The sequence below is a fragment of the Ruditapes philippinarum genome, unplaced genomic scaffold, assembly GCF_026571515.1.
Source record: "Ruditapes philippinarum isolate M1 unplaced genomic scaffold, ASM2657151v2 ctg2444_1_1_1_1, whole genome shotgun sequence".
Taxonomy (NCBI): domain Eukaryota; kingdom Metazoa; phylum Mollusca; class Bivalvia; order Venerida; family Veneridae; genus Ruditapes; species Ruditapes philippinarum.
The window spans coordinates 57,769-71,666 of record NW_026860393.1 but is presented as its reverse complement, the minus strand read 5'-3'; the positions used below and the strand labels follow the sequence as shown (position 1 = coordinate 71,666).

At 33.7% G+C, this 13,898-nt stretch overlaps 1 protein-coding gene across 1 annotated transcript in view; it reads right to left on the bottom strand.

Moving 5' to 3' along the window:
• The window catches only part of LOC132759904 (sacsin-like), a 61,883-nt gene that overhangs the window by 35,000 nt on the left and 12,985 nt on the right, over positions 1–13,898 (bottom strand). The window contains exon 4 of the mRNA XM_060751778.1: positions 12,018–12,143. Coding sequence (XP_060607761.1) covers positions 12,018–12,143 — 126 coding nt within the window. The remainder of the gene's footprint in view (positions 1–12,017; positions 12,144–13,898) is intronic.

The window sequence follows — 13,898 nt, the reverse complement described above, 5'->3', positions numbered from 1 at the left end:
CGGGGCCAGTTTTGACCCCAGGGCTTTTATTTGAACAAACTTTGTAGACACTTACTAGAAGATGTTTCATGCTTAATATCTAAACTGTAGCTATTCGGGTTTTTTCAAAGAAGATTTTTATGTTTTTGCTGTACACATATAAGGAAAATCAATGACCCCCGGGGCGGGGCCAATTTTGACCCCAGGGCTATTATTTGAACAAAATTTGTAGACACTCACTAGAAGATGTTTCATGCTTAATATCTAAACTCTAGCTATTTGGGTTTTTTCAAAGAAGATTTTTTTTTATGTTTTTGCTATACACATATAAGGAAAATCAATGACCCCCGGGGCGGGACCAATTTTGACCCCAGGGCTTTTATTTGAACAAACTTGGTAGACACCCATAAGAACACGTTTCATGCTAAATATCTTAGCTCTAGCTCTTTGAGTTCTTTAAAAGAAGATTTTTTAAGTTTTTACTGTATGCATATAGGGAAAATCAATGACCCCCTGGGGTGGGGCCAATTATGACCCCAGCGCTTTTATTTGAACAAACTTGGTAGACACTCATTAGAAGATTTTTCATGCTAAATATCTTAGCTCTAGCTCTTTGGGTTCTTTAAAAGAAGATTTTTAAGTTTTTACTATATGCATATAGGGAAAATCAATAATGACCCCCTGGGGCGGGGCCAATTTTGACCCCAGGGCTTTTATTTGAACAAACTTGGTAGACACTCACTAGAAGATGTTTAATGCCAAATATCTAAGCTCTAGCTCTCTGGGTTTTTTAAAAGAAGATATTTAAAGTTTTTTCTTTCGGTTGCCAAGGCAACCAGACTTCGGTTGCCATGGCAACCAGACTTCTGCATGGAATTAAATTCTTTGAACAATTTTTCAAAGGTGACTACCAAAGGAACATTCCTGTGAAGTTTGGATGAAATTGGCTTAGTGGTTTATGAGGAGATGCCATTTAAAGTAAAAGTTTACGGACGGATGGACGGACGGACGCCAGACGAAAAGCGATCACAAAAGCTCACCCTGTGACTTTGTGACAGATGAGCTAAAAAGTGACAGACTGCGGGAAATACAAGCTGATTCTAGTATACACCCCTTACAACTTTGATGTGCAGGGGTATAACTAAAAGACCCCAATCCCACAAGAGGACCACATGCCAAATATCTATGCTGCTTATAGTTTAGGGAGAGAAAATTTTAAGACTTCACTATACAATATAATATGTAAAGTTGTAAACTAAGTGACATTAGGGGTTTGGCCAATTTCAACCCCAGGGGCATAATTATGTTTTATTTTATAGAGGTCCACTAGGAAAGCAATGCTATATGTCCAATATCTAAGCTCTGGAAAGTCCGAGCGGGGCCAAAGGCCCCTCGAGGGCTGTAGCGCTCTTAGATAACATGTATGACACGTATCAATTCAAATGAAATCAAATTAAAAGTAATGAAAATTTCAAAAAAAATATATTTCCAATACCTAATGAGCTGTTAAAAAATCCTTAGATAATTGGGCGCTGCCATTTTGAAATCCTTTTGAGCTAAATATAGATTTCAGAGCGCTTTAATGAGCGTCTACATAATAAAGACTATTGCTATAGACGCATGTTAAATAACATTTCCGGTGAAAGAATGATGTGCAAAATCAGAAAATAAACATGCATTTCATTGATAAGAAAATAGTAACGATAATAAATATAACAAGAGGGCCCTGAGTCGCTCACCAGAAACAACTGCTTTTTAGTGTTGGAAATTTTTCAAAAGAACTTGCTGAAAGGCAAGTCCAGCTCTTTCGGCAAGTTCAGCTCAACTTTAACTTGCCCCTCTAGTAATATACTTTCATAACACTGATTGTTTTAGCTTTTTTACTTGATAATAAACAATAGAGCCAGTAAGATGGCCCTAGATCACTTATCTAACCCATCATTTCATTATTCACTATATAAATTGAAATATTTTGCCCTAATATTTTGGAAAGGCTTTGTTTAAAAATGTGTATGTTGCAAGTGTGTTCCTATGAGACTATGTAGAATAAATGCAGAATAAATGACCACTAGAGCATGATTAATTTTGACTGGACAATTTTTTTTATTACTTTTTTGTATGAAAACAAAATGTCACATCCAAACATGTAAGGTGTAAATGTTTGAAGTTTACAGTTTGGGACAACAAATTTATGGGTAACATAACTGTACCTAAAAAAAAGACAATAGGTCAAACATTGTAAAAAATATGAAAAGGTAGACCAGTTGATATCAAAATTCAATTTAGCATCAGAAATAACACCCCTCGTCCAAATTTCAAGTCTGTATGTCAAAAAACACAAGAATGAAGGTCAAGTTATATCAAAAATGTCATAAGTAGGTAAGTTGATATCAAAATTCATTACAGCATCAAAATTTACAAACCTGGTCCAAATTTAAAATATGAATGTCAAAATACAAGAAAGTGGGTCAAGTGGTGTCAATAATACCTAAAGTAGGTCAGCTGGTTTCAAAATTGAATTCCACATAAAACATTACACAAATTACACCCTTGGTCCAAATTTCAAGTCCGTACATAAAAGACAAAAAAGTAGGTAAAGCGATATCAAATATATCAAAAGAAGGCTAGTTCATATCAAAATTCAATTCAGGATCAGAAATTAAACGCCTTGTCCAAATTTCCAGTAGGTTCATGTACATCAAAAAACGACAAACTAGGTCAAACAATATCAAATAATAATATCAAAAGTAAAAGTCAGTTGATATCTTAATTCAATTCGCATCAGAAATTACATTCCTTGTCCAAATTTCAATTTCAAGTCTCTGTACATCATTCCAAATTTCAAGTCTCTGTACATCAAAAACAAGAAAGTATGTCACTTGTGCAATGGTTTCAAAAAGCAATGGTTTCAAAAATATCAAAAACAGCTCAACTGATGTCAAAATTCAATTATGCACATGAAACTCAGGTTCAACAGTATGTCCCAAAATTGATTGAAATGTGCTTTCTCCAAGTTTAAATCCAATTCAACAAAAAAATGAAAAATTTACAATTTTTAACAAAATTCAATAAAAAAATTGAGCATACAAACTCATCTTTGTTAGTAAGGTCTTTAGGCCAGTCAGAGCAACAGATAAGGTGCGTATTTGCGTATTTACGCAATTAATTTTAGAAAATACGCAATTGATTTTTTAAGAATGCATATCAAAACCCATTTAAAAAAATAAAATACGCAATTGTCTTAAAAACCCGTGCGTATTGTCATTTTCATCACCGCAAAATTAATCTGTCCGTTACGCTCGTTGTTTTGGAAAATTATAGTCGATATGCATGCTTATCCGAATATTCCCGAATCAATGCTAACTAATCAACGGTCTCGGGTCGTCGACGGTCCCCGCTCTCCAATGACCGACTAAGCCATATCAAAAAGCATGATTACCGTCGATTTGTCTACTCAGGTCGACGGTTTTAGCAGACCGGCTGAGACTGTTGATTTGCGGAGACCGTCAATAAAGTAGTCCCAGCTGTATTCAATAGACGCTTTGAAGCAATATGGGCGTCGTGCAAAAGGAAATGATTCGTAAATAATCAAAAATCAGTCAGAAAACGAATGTTGTTTAAATATTATGAAATAAACATGAGCATTTTACATAAAAATTAAAACAATTGTGAAACATTTCTAGCTTCAATGTTAATCTATATTCTTTTTAAAAACCGTTTTAAATTTTATTGATATTGAAACCATAAATTCATATGCTTCATAATTGAATACCCAATGATCTTGAAATCATAGGTATCGAGTTTTGGCAATACCCAATTTAAATGGAGCCAATACCCAATTCCAAAGAAATGATGGGAGTAATACCCAATTCACTTTTAAAGCATATCTGTTGCTCTGGGCCTAATTTTTTTTCCTGGTCAATGACCTACAACTGACCTTACAATGATGCAATATGATGTCCGAATTCTAGAGCTATTTTCACATCATAAACAGGTCATGACCCAAGCCATTGAATCTCCTTAACATAACAAGCAAATTCGTTGAATTTATATCCCCCACCGAGTACTGGTTATTACTAACACAACAACTGAAGACATAAGGCTTTATTTATATATTTATCATGGTATAAACAGTAATATTCTTTGTACTTGATAAATATTCAGGGCAATAACAGAAGCCATAACTCTGTGTTAATCAGTAATATCTGGATATGCCAATGAGATGTAAATTGCCTTTTGTGTATCCATGGTTGCCATAAAAGTTTGTTGAATCAATACAGCAGTTGCAAAGAAATAGCAATATTGCTCTATAAGGCATTACTACATAAACTAAATTCAAGGCCAAAACTCCGAGTTAAAGTGTCTGACCGGAACAAGACGACTTGATATGCACATCTCCTCTTGGTTTTGAAGTTCCCATAAAGTTTCGTTGAATTCCAGCCAGTAGTTACAGGAGAGTAGCACGGAAACGATTATTGCTCTGGTTGCATTACTGCAATAAATAATCAAGGTGCCATTACTCTAAGTAAAGTGTCTGACTGGAACAAGGCGATTGATATACGCATCTCCTCTTGGTATTTTTAAGGTTCCATAAAGTTTCATTGAATTCCAGCCAGTAGTTGCAGAGAGAAGTTAGTGGATGAAACGAATATTATGTTCTACATGCATACTGCATAAACTAATCAATGGCCATAACTCTGAGTTTAAAGTGTCTGACCGGGAATAAAAGCTGACGATATGCGCACCTTCCTCTGTATTGGAAGGTTCCATAAAGTTTTGTTGAAATTCCAACTAGTAGTTGCAGAAAAAGTATGTTCGGAAAAGATTTTTGCTGTATATGCATACTGCATAAGTAATCAAGGGCCATAACTCTGAGTTAAAGGTGTCTGACCGGCGAAAGGCGCATCTCCTCTTGTATTGAAGGTGTCCCATAAACTTTTGTTGAATCCAGGCCAGTAGTAGCAGAGACGTTTTTAGCGCGGAAACGATTTTACTCTATATGCATATCTGCATAACTAATCAAGGGCCAGAACTCTGAGTTAAAGTGTCTGAACGGAACAAGGCAACAATATGTGCATCTCCTCTTGGTATTAAAGGTTCCCATAAAGTTTTGTTATTTCCCAGCCAGTAGTAGCAGAGAAGTAGCGCGGAAACGATTTTTACTCTATATGCATACTGCATAACTAATCAAGGGCCATAACTCTGAGTTAAAGGGTCTGACTGGAACAAGCTGACGATATGCGCATCTCCTCTTGATATTGATGATTCCCATAAATTTTCGTTGAATTCCAGCCTGTAGTTGCAGAGAACTAGTCCGGAAACGAAATTCGGACGGACAGATGGACGGACGGACAACGCCAAAACAATATCCCCCGATCTATCGGAGGGGGATAATTATGTACACATTCCAACATGAGTTGTTAACCTTTCATTATGAAAAGATATCCTTATAATGCTCATCTTTGAGTCATAGAAATTTATTGAAATTTATGAAATTCTTACCGAAAATGTCTAATTTTGATAAAAGAATGAATAAACTATGTATGGGAATATGCATATCCTATTATAGGCCAAGTAAAATTGGTCTTTTCTATAAAAAAAAAAGTTTTTTTAATGACACTATCATTATATTTATACTGTGACCACCTATAGTGTGAAGAGTTTAAAACATAACATATCTACTTTGTGTGAAGTCAAAACACGTTTACATTGTATTTTATATTTATAAAGGGACTTTGTATCCATTGTCAATATTTTCTAATATCAAATTTGAGCATAGAATATCTTTAAACAATAATTTGAAGTAATGCCATGACCTGGGGCATTAAGATTTAGCTTAAACAGGGCCAATCAACTTAATATCCCGTGCAGAAAATGAACAAGAAGTCCTGGGACTATCCCAGGAATTCCTGAGAAGTCTCAGGAATTTGTCCTGGAAAAATCTCAGGATTTCCTGAGATAATCCTGAGACTTTTTTCACGCCGTTAAATGGGACTGGACAATCCCAGGAATTTCTTGAAGACAGGAAAAAACAGGAAAAAATATTGCTCTGCTATCCCAGGAATGTCTTGTTCCCAGGACAGTCTTATAATCCAGGAAAGTCCTGTTCCCCAGGACAGTCCTGTAATCCCAGGAATGTCCTGTTCCCAGGACAGTCTCATTATCTAATAAATGTCCCCCTGTCCCCAGGACAGACATGTAGAAATGTAGAAAACAGTAAAAGCTGATATTTAAATAAATGCTGCTTTTGAAATACTAATTTAAAGCACAAATTTAGTTAGTTTAAAAATATTTATTTTAATATTTCAATCATATTTTACATTTTATATGTATACAATTATTACATATAATTGAAGGGATTAGAACAGAAAAAATTTATTATGAAAAAATCACACACTATAGATCCAGGAAAGTTTATAGATTTGAGAAAAAATACACTGAAAAGTTTGACTGTGATGGCATCTAGAAGCTAGCTTTGATTCACAAGTTAACAAACTTTCCCTGCATGGCATTTACGTCATTTTGCTCTCAGGCTCCCAGCTGACTATCTCCCAGCCTTGAACAGTTGCACTCTGATTGACACTCTAGACTCCTTCATTATTTTCTGGAAAAAAAGACATGTTCAGCAATACTGAGTTACTGTCAAGTACAGTTCTATTCTTTTAAGCAGTGTAACAATTATTTATCATAATGTGTTTGTATAAATAAACCAAATTCTAGCCCCTTTAGCATTATCAAATTTAACAAAAATGTGCATATAATTAGCATGAGAAGAAAAGGTCCCTAATACTTATGAAGCCTTGTTCAAGTGATTTTTAAGAAATGACATATTCATCCTGCATTTAACCTGCCTACATCAAGACTTTGACTTCTTTCTTTAAAAAAATCAATTTAAAGAAGAAAATGTGTTCTGATTTTTAATTGTCTTTTATTTCAAAAATAAGATTTGTTCATTGTAATGGAGAAGAAAAAGGTTTTGTTGAAAATATCAAATAAGCAGTGATGTCATGAAACTTTACATGCAATATAAACACAAGTGGTGGCATGGCCAAAATTTTTTTTAATGCAGGTTAACCAAAATCAGACCAGTAATCTAAGGATTCCTTGCCATATTTGGTTTAAAACCCTGTCAGCAAGCCATTGTTTCCTTGAGAAAAGAAACTTTACACTTATAATGCTAAATAGTACTAGCTGGTTGCAGAATAATTTGTTGCTTAGAAGTTGGATTCAACCAAGGTAAGAACTTAAATGCAACTTTCATTAAAATATGAATTTTAAAAGAAAGGTAACAAATGGTTTCAAATAATTGTGCAATGAACTATTTTTTTCTTCTGGGAAAGATTAAGAATAGTCAAATATAGTTATTTAAAAAAAAAAAAGCATACCTTTTGGGGCTCAATACTGCACATCATTATTCACCTAGCATCTCAGAGTCAAGACTCAGAAACTGGCCCCACTTTAAACGCCTGCAATTTGTTTTGAAATCTAATATCAGATTTTTCCATTGAAAAACAACACATTGAAAATGATAAATAATTATGATAACCCTTCTTATTCAGCTCCACAAAACTTACTGACAGGTGTTGTAAAAAAATTGTACCATTAAGTCCTCATAAATTTTTAAATTTGTTTCACATATATCTTTAACTTGCAGAAATAAAAAAAGGACAATCTAATCTATTTATATGCTAATTTTGTATATTCATATATTGTTACAAATTAATGTTTGACAATCAAATCTAGATTTAAATCCAATTGTTAGTAAATCAATGTATGAAGTGGTTTACACAGTTTTAGTTTGCACCTTGATTGTTTGATATACATAATATAACCTGTTTCTGTTATAAATTGTAACTAAGGTTTTAATTACCTCATTTCTGTTGTATATCTCCTTGTCCAGGTGATTCTGATTTCTTGTCATTCTTATTAACCATTAACTACACTTATTAAACTTAAACACCTATAACATCTAAACTCCAAAATTGCTTAAACAGGAAGTATTTCTCCTCTGCTTAATTTTACACTATTTTCCAAGCTTCTAGCTGACCATTCAAACTGGACAGGTACATCATTAGGTAAAACAGGGTTAATCCCAAAAATCAAAGCAGTTATTCATTTTAATATAACATTCATTGAATGTAAAAAACCACATCAAAATAGCTAAATAGATAAGATAGATTTAAAAAATCACGGATGGGGGGGGGGGGGGGGGGGGGGGGGGGGGGGGGTGGGGGGGGGGGGGGGGGGGGTATTTAAATAAAGAGGAAAAATTGCAATGTCCTAGACATTATTCTGCCATATCATTTCAAACTCCCAAAATTAACCACATGGAACAGTCTGATTTGTAGGAAATGACAGGGAGTAAATTAGTCAATGCACATTATGGGGGAGAACAAAGGTGGCCAGTTTTATCAGATCTTTGATCTGCGTGGTTGTAATATCTAAGTGGGTGTCCTTAAGTGTATGCAATTATTCAGGCATATTGGTTCCTTGATTTGAAATTGATAAAAAGTGACAGTTGCATTGAGCTTTAGTAAAAAAAAGTACTGTAAGAAGTACAATAGGTTGAAAACATATACATCTTCAATGTTTGTAAATGCAAAAAAAAAAACTAGAGTAGAAAATTGCTTTGGGTAACTTTTATGTGAATTGTTTTTGTTTTGAAATGGGAATGACACAGAATTTTCATTTCTTTCCATGGTCCACACAGAAATCACTGATTCCATTGCAATTCTGTCCCTATTCCACTCAGCAATCTGTGCCAAAATTATGTGCAGGTTATATACAATCATGTATATTTGATTTTCCCTATTACAATATCTTATTAAATGAAAAAAATAATTTCCTTGCTTATGTTCAAAATCAATTTAGCAATTTTTGTTTCTTATTGTTTGCTGATTAAGGTCTAAGATTATATGAATTTTAAATTCTGAGTATTTTGATACCCATTGTGTTAAAGAAAACTATTACAAAACCGACTTCAATATATTTTATATCAATTTTTCTCATTTTTTATACTTAACATTTTTTCAGCTTTGCTCAGTAATAAAAAGGCTCACAAAAGTTATTTCATTTATTCCTCTGTCTAAAGAACAGGAATTAACAAGACTTCTTACTTTTCACTTTACAGAAAGGCCTTCTAAGAAAATATCTTTGTCTTGTCTTTGACTAAAGGACTTCACTATAAATGAAGTCTGATAATTCCTGTCCTCAGGACATATTTGAAAATAAAAGTCCTGAGATTTCCTGTTTTTTCCTGTTGGTAAGATTAAAGTCCTGACAATTCCTGTTTTGTCCTGTTCAGTATGTTCAAAAGTCTTGAGATATCCTATAAACAGGACTTTTGTTAAGAGGTAGCAAACAAATCCTGGGATAATCCTGGGATTTCCTGGGACTTCCTGAGAACAGGAAATATTTTCTGCACGGGATGAGCAAACTTTATAAAAGACTACCTAAGAATGCTACAAACAAAGTTTGGTAATCATCCATCAAATATTTCAGTAGGAGATGGTGTTCAAAGGTTTTTCTATATTTAGCTTTAGCGGTCCCTTAAAGGAGCCAATCAAATTAATATGAGCAAACTTGATAAAAGACTACCTAACATTGCTACAGACAAAATTTGGTGATCATCCATCCATTACTTCTGTAGATATTTCTATTTTTAGCTTTAGCTGCCCCTAAAAGGGACAATCAAATAAATATGAGCAAACTTGATAAAAGACTACCTAAGAATGCTACAGACAAAGTTTGGTGATTTCAGCAGGAAATGATGTTCAAAGGTTTTTTCTATTTTTAGCTTTGGAGGCCCCTAAAAGGGGTCAATCAAATTAATAATATGACAAAACTTGATAAAAGACTACCTAAGAATGCAACAGACAAAGTTTGGTGATCATCTATCAATTAGTTCTCTAGAAATAGAAATTTAAAGTTATTTCACAAACCGAGAATGCTACAGACAAAGTTTGGTGATCATCTATCAATTAGTTCTCTAGAAATAGACATTTAATGGCATTTCTATTTTTAGCTTTAGCGGCCCCTAAAAGGGGCCAATCAAATTCATATGAACAAATTTGATAAAAGACTACCCAAGAATGCTACAGACAAAGTTTGGTGATCATCCATCTATTAGTTCTGTAGAAGAAGATGTTTAAAGGTTTTTCTATTTTTAGCCCTAGCGACCCCTAAAAGGGGCCAATCAAAATAATATTAGCAAACTTGATAAAAGACTACCCAAGAATGCTACAGACAAAATTTGGTGATCATCCATCAATTTATTCTGTAGAAATAGACATTTAACAGTATTTCTATTTTTAGCTTTAGTGGCCCCTAAAAGGGGCCAATCAATTAAATGTGAGCAAACTTGATAAAACCCTAATCGAGAATGCTACAGACAAAGTTTGGTGATCATCCATCAATTAGTTCTCTAGAAATAGACATTTAATGGTATTTCTATTTTTAGCTTTAGCGGCCCCTAAAAGGGGCCAATCAAATTCATATGAACAAATTTGATAAAAGACTATCCAAGAATGCTTCAGACAAAGTTTGGTGATCATCCATCCAATAGTTCTGTAAAAGAAGATGTTTAAAGGTTTTTCTATTTTTAGCCCTAGCAACCCCTAAAAGGGGCCAATCAAATTAATATGAGCAAACTTAATAAAACACCAACCGAGAATGCTACAGACAAAGTTTGGTGATCATCCATCAATTAGTTCTGTAGGAGAAGATAATTAAAGGTTTTTCTATTTTTAGCCCTAGAGACCCCTAAAAGAGGCCAATCAAAATAATATTAGCAAACTTGATAAAAGACTACCCAAAAATGTTACATACAAAGTTTGGTGATCATCCATCAATTAGTTCTCTAGAAATAGACACTTAACTGTATTTCTATTTTTAGCTTTAGCGGCCCCTAAAAATGGCCAATCAAATTCATATGAGCAAACTTGATAAAAGACTACCCAAGAATGCTACAGACAAAGTTTGGTGATCATCCATCCATTAGTTCTATAGAAGAAGATGTTTAAAGGTTTTTCTATTTTTAGCCCTAGCGACCCCTACAAGGGGCCAATCAAATAATATGAGCAAACTTGATAAAAGACTACCCAAGAATGCTACATACAAAGTTTGGTGATCATCCATCAATTAGTTCTCTAGAAATAGACACTTAACTGTATTTCTATTTTTAGCTTTAGCGGCCCCTAAAAATGGCCAATCAAATTCATATGAGCAAATTTGATAAAAAGACTACCCAAGAATGCTACAGACAAAGTTTGGTGATCATCCAATCCATTAGTTCTATAGAAGAAAGATGTTAAAGTTTTTCTATTTTTAGCCCTAGCGACCCCTAAAAGGGCCAATCAAATAATATGAGCAAACTTGATAAAAGACTACCCAAGAATGCTACAGACAAAGTTTGGTGATCATCCATCAATTAGTTCTGTAGAAGAAGATGATTAAAGGTTTTTCTATTTTTAGCTCTGCTCACCCCTAAAAGGGGCCAATTGAAATGACATGAGCAAATTCAAGTGTGACTGTCACAAGGATGCTACAGACCAAATTTGAAGTAAATCGGCTTAGTAGTTTCAGAGAAGAAGACGATTGTTGACGCATGACGACGGACGACGGAGCATCCCCCTTTGATACTAATAGCTCACCCTGAGCCTTCGGCTCTGGTGAGCTAAAAAGTTACTTTAACATATTCTTTTTGATAAATTAGCACATTAAAAAACAACTGTGATTAGAGATTAACAAAAATGGCGGAAGGGAATTTCCAAACGCCGACGCATGCGCAGTGGTCCCCCTTTACGTTCAGAGATTTACGGAATATTCCAAGCGTCCAATGATAGGTTGAACACCACCAATTTATTTGTTTTGTTTACGGTACAAAATACCTGCAAGAAAGATCTGGTTTACATGTACACTAGTTTTACACAAGTAAAACTAAATGTGTTTTCCTATATTGATCAATATAAACAAATATAGTGATTCAGTAAATGCAAAATTGTATGCTTTTGGGAAGGGAGAGAATCCAAAATTCTTACCTTAAAGAATTTTGTATAAATTGGAGTTGTCTCACATTGATTGCTGGTATTTTGGTTTATTCTCCTTTTATCATGAAGAATTCTAACTTCTTTGGCACCAGCGTCCTCTGCATTTTGTATCAACTCCTGAAAAAATAAATTTTAACTTTATACTCTCTACATTATCTGATAAACCTGTCTGATATACCTGTCTGATATACCTATCTGATTACGGAACGTTGGTGGTTCTACTCAGGTGCCTGTTCGTGCCTGAAATAATGCACGGAAGGGCACATGAGGTCTTCCTCCAGCAGTAAAGCTGGAATGTCATGATATGACCTATACTGTGTCAATGTGACGTAAAACCCTATCAAAAAAAAAATACCTATCTGATATAGCCCTATCTGATATACCTATCTGATATGTAACCTATCTGATGTTACATGTAATTAAATAAAATAACAATGTAAGAAATCAATTTCAAATAATTATCCTTTTAGATACAAAACAAAGATAACTAGAACTATCACTAAATGTGATTAAAAACCCCCCAAGACTGCTTCGGAAATGAGGAAGTTCCCAGCAAACATACCTATATCGGGCCAATATCGGCTAAATGGCCGAATATCAAAGTCGGCTTTCCGCCATCGGACCGATATATATATCCGATATAGACAAACTTGTTATAGACAGGATGATATCGGTCCGATATAGGTCCGATATACATTAATTTCCTGTCATTCAATTAAATGATTTTTTTTTGTATATTCTTCTCAAATTAATTTCAGCAAGAAATCGATGCATTTGTAAAGAGTAATTAAGTCGTTTTCATAAAAAAATACTTTGATGCTATATTGGCTCCATGTCTGTTGCCAATTTATTGTAAATGATTTGCACAACGTGGTATTTTTCTAGCCCACCTGCCATCTGAAGTAGTTTGCGCCAAAACTAAAAAAAGTGGAAATACTACTGGTAAATTTATAAATTACTTATGCTTTTGAATAAATTCATTGTTGTAGTATTCGGCGTCATTGATATTTTGAACGTAGGTTTGGGAATTTCATAATTATCTCGCCGAAAATTATTTTGTAATACATTTTCGTGACTGTTTTTAAATTGTTGCCTGAAATTTAGCGGCTGAGACTGAGAATAAACATCAAATTATAATTTTCTTTTTATTTTTATTAAAAGTTATAAGTATGATAGAGATGTCGAATGAAAGTTTTACTTAAAAAGAAATGGATAGTGCCTGCTTGCCTTTTGAAAGGACACTGTTCTTAACATAGTCCTTAAGTAATAAAAATGTGAACATTATGATTATTATGTTGATATAATTTCTTATAGTATAATGTTTGAAACATGAATGATTCATTGCAGGTAAATCATCTGTCAGAGTGCTGACAACTGAAATAGCTGGTTTTGGTGAAGGAAAATGTCATTTTAGAAGCTAAAGATGACCAATTGATGCAATACAAAGTCCTAGGCAACACTTAGAATGATAAAGTATATGTTTTTAAGACAAAAATATTCTATTATAACGAAAAAAATAATTATTTAGCTTGAGCTTTTAGAGTTATTATGTAAAGTTTCATGTTTTTTTTACTGATTTATTAACATAAATGTTTCAAAGGAAACTGTTTAATTAATATATATATACTTTATATATATATGTTAAATATAGATCAAGACAATATTTGTAGCTTGTAACTTGTATCTTTAGTATACGCACACACACACATATACTTATAAGGTTTCTTTTCAATTTTTGCTCCAGAATGTAGTGATGAAAAAAACTAGAACTGTGTCCAAAGGACACGGATGCCCCCACTGACAACATATATATGGTATATAGTGAAAAAATCAATAAAGGGCCATAATTCTGTTAAATTTGGTTGCAGCAAA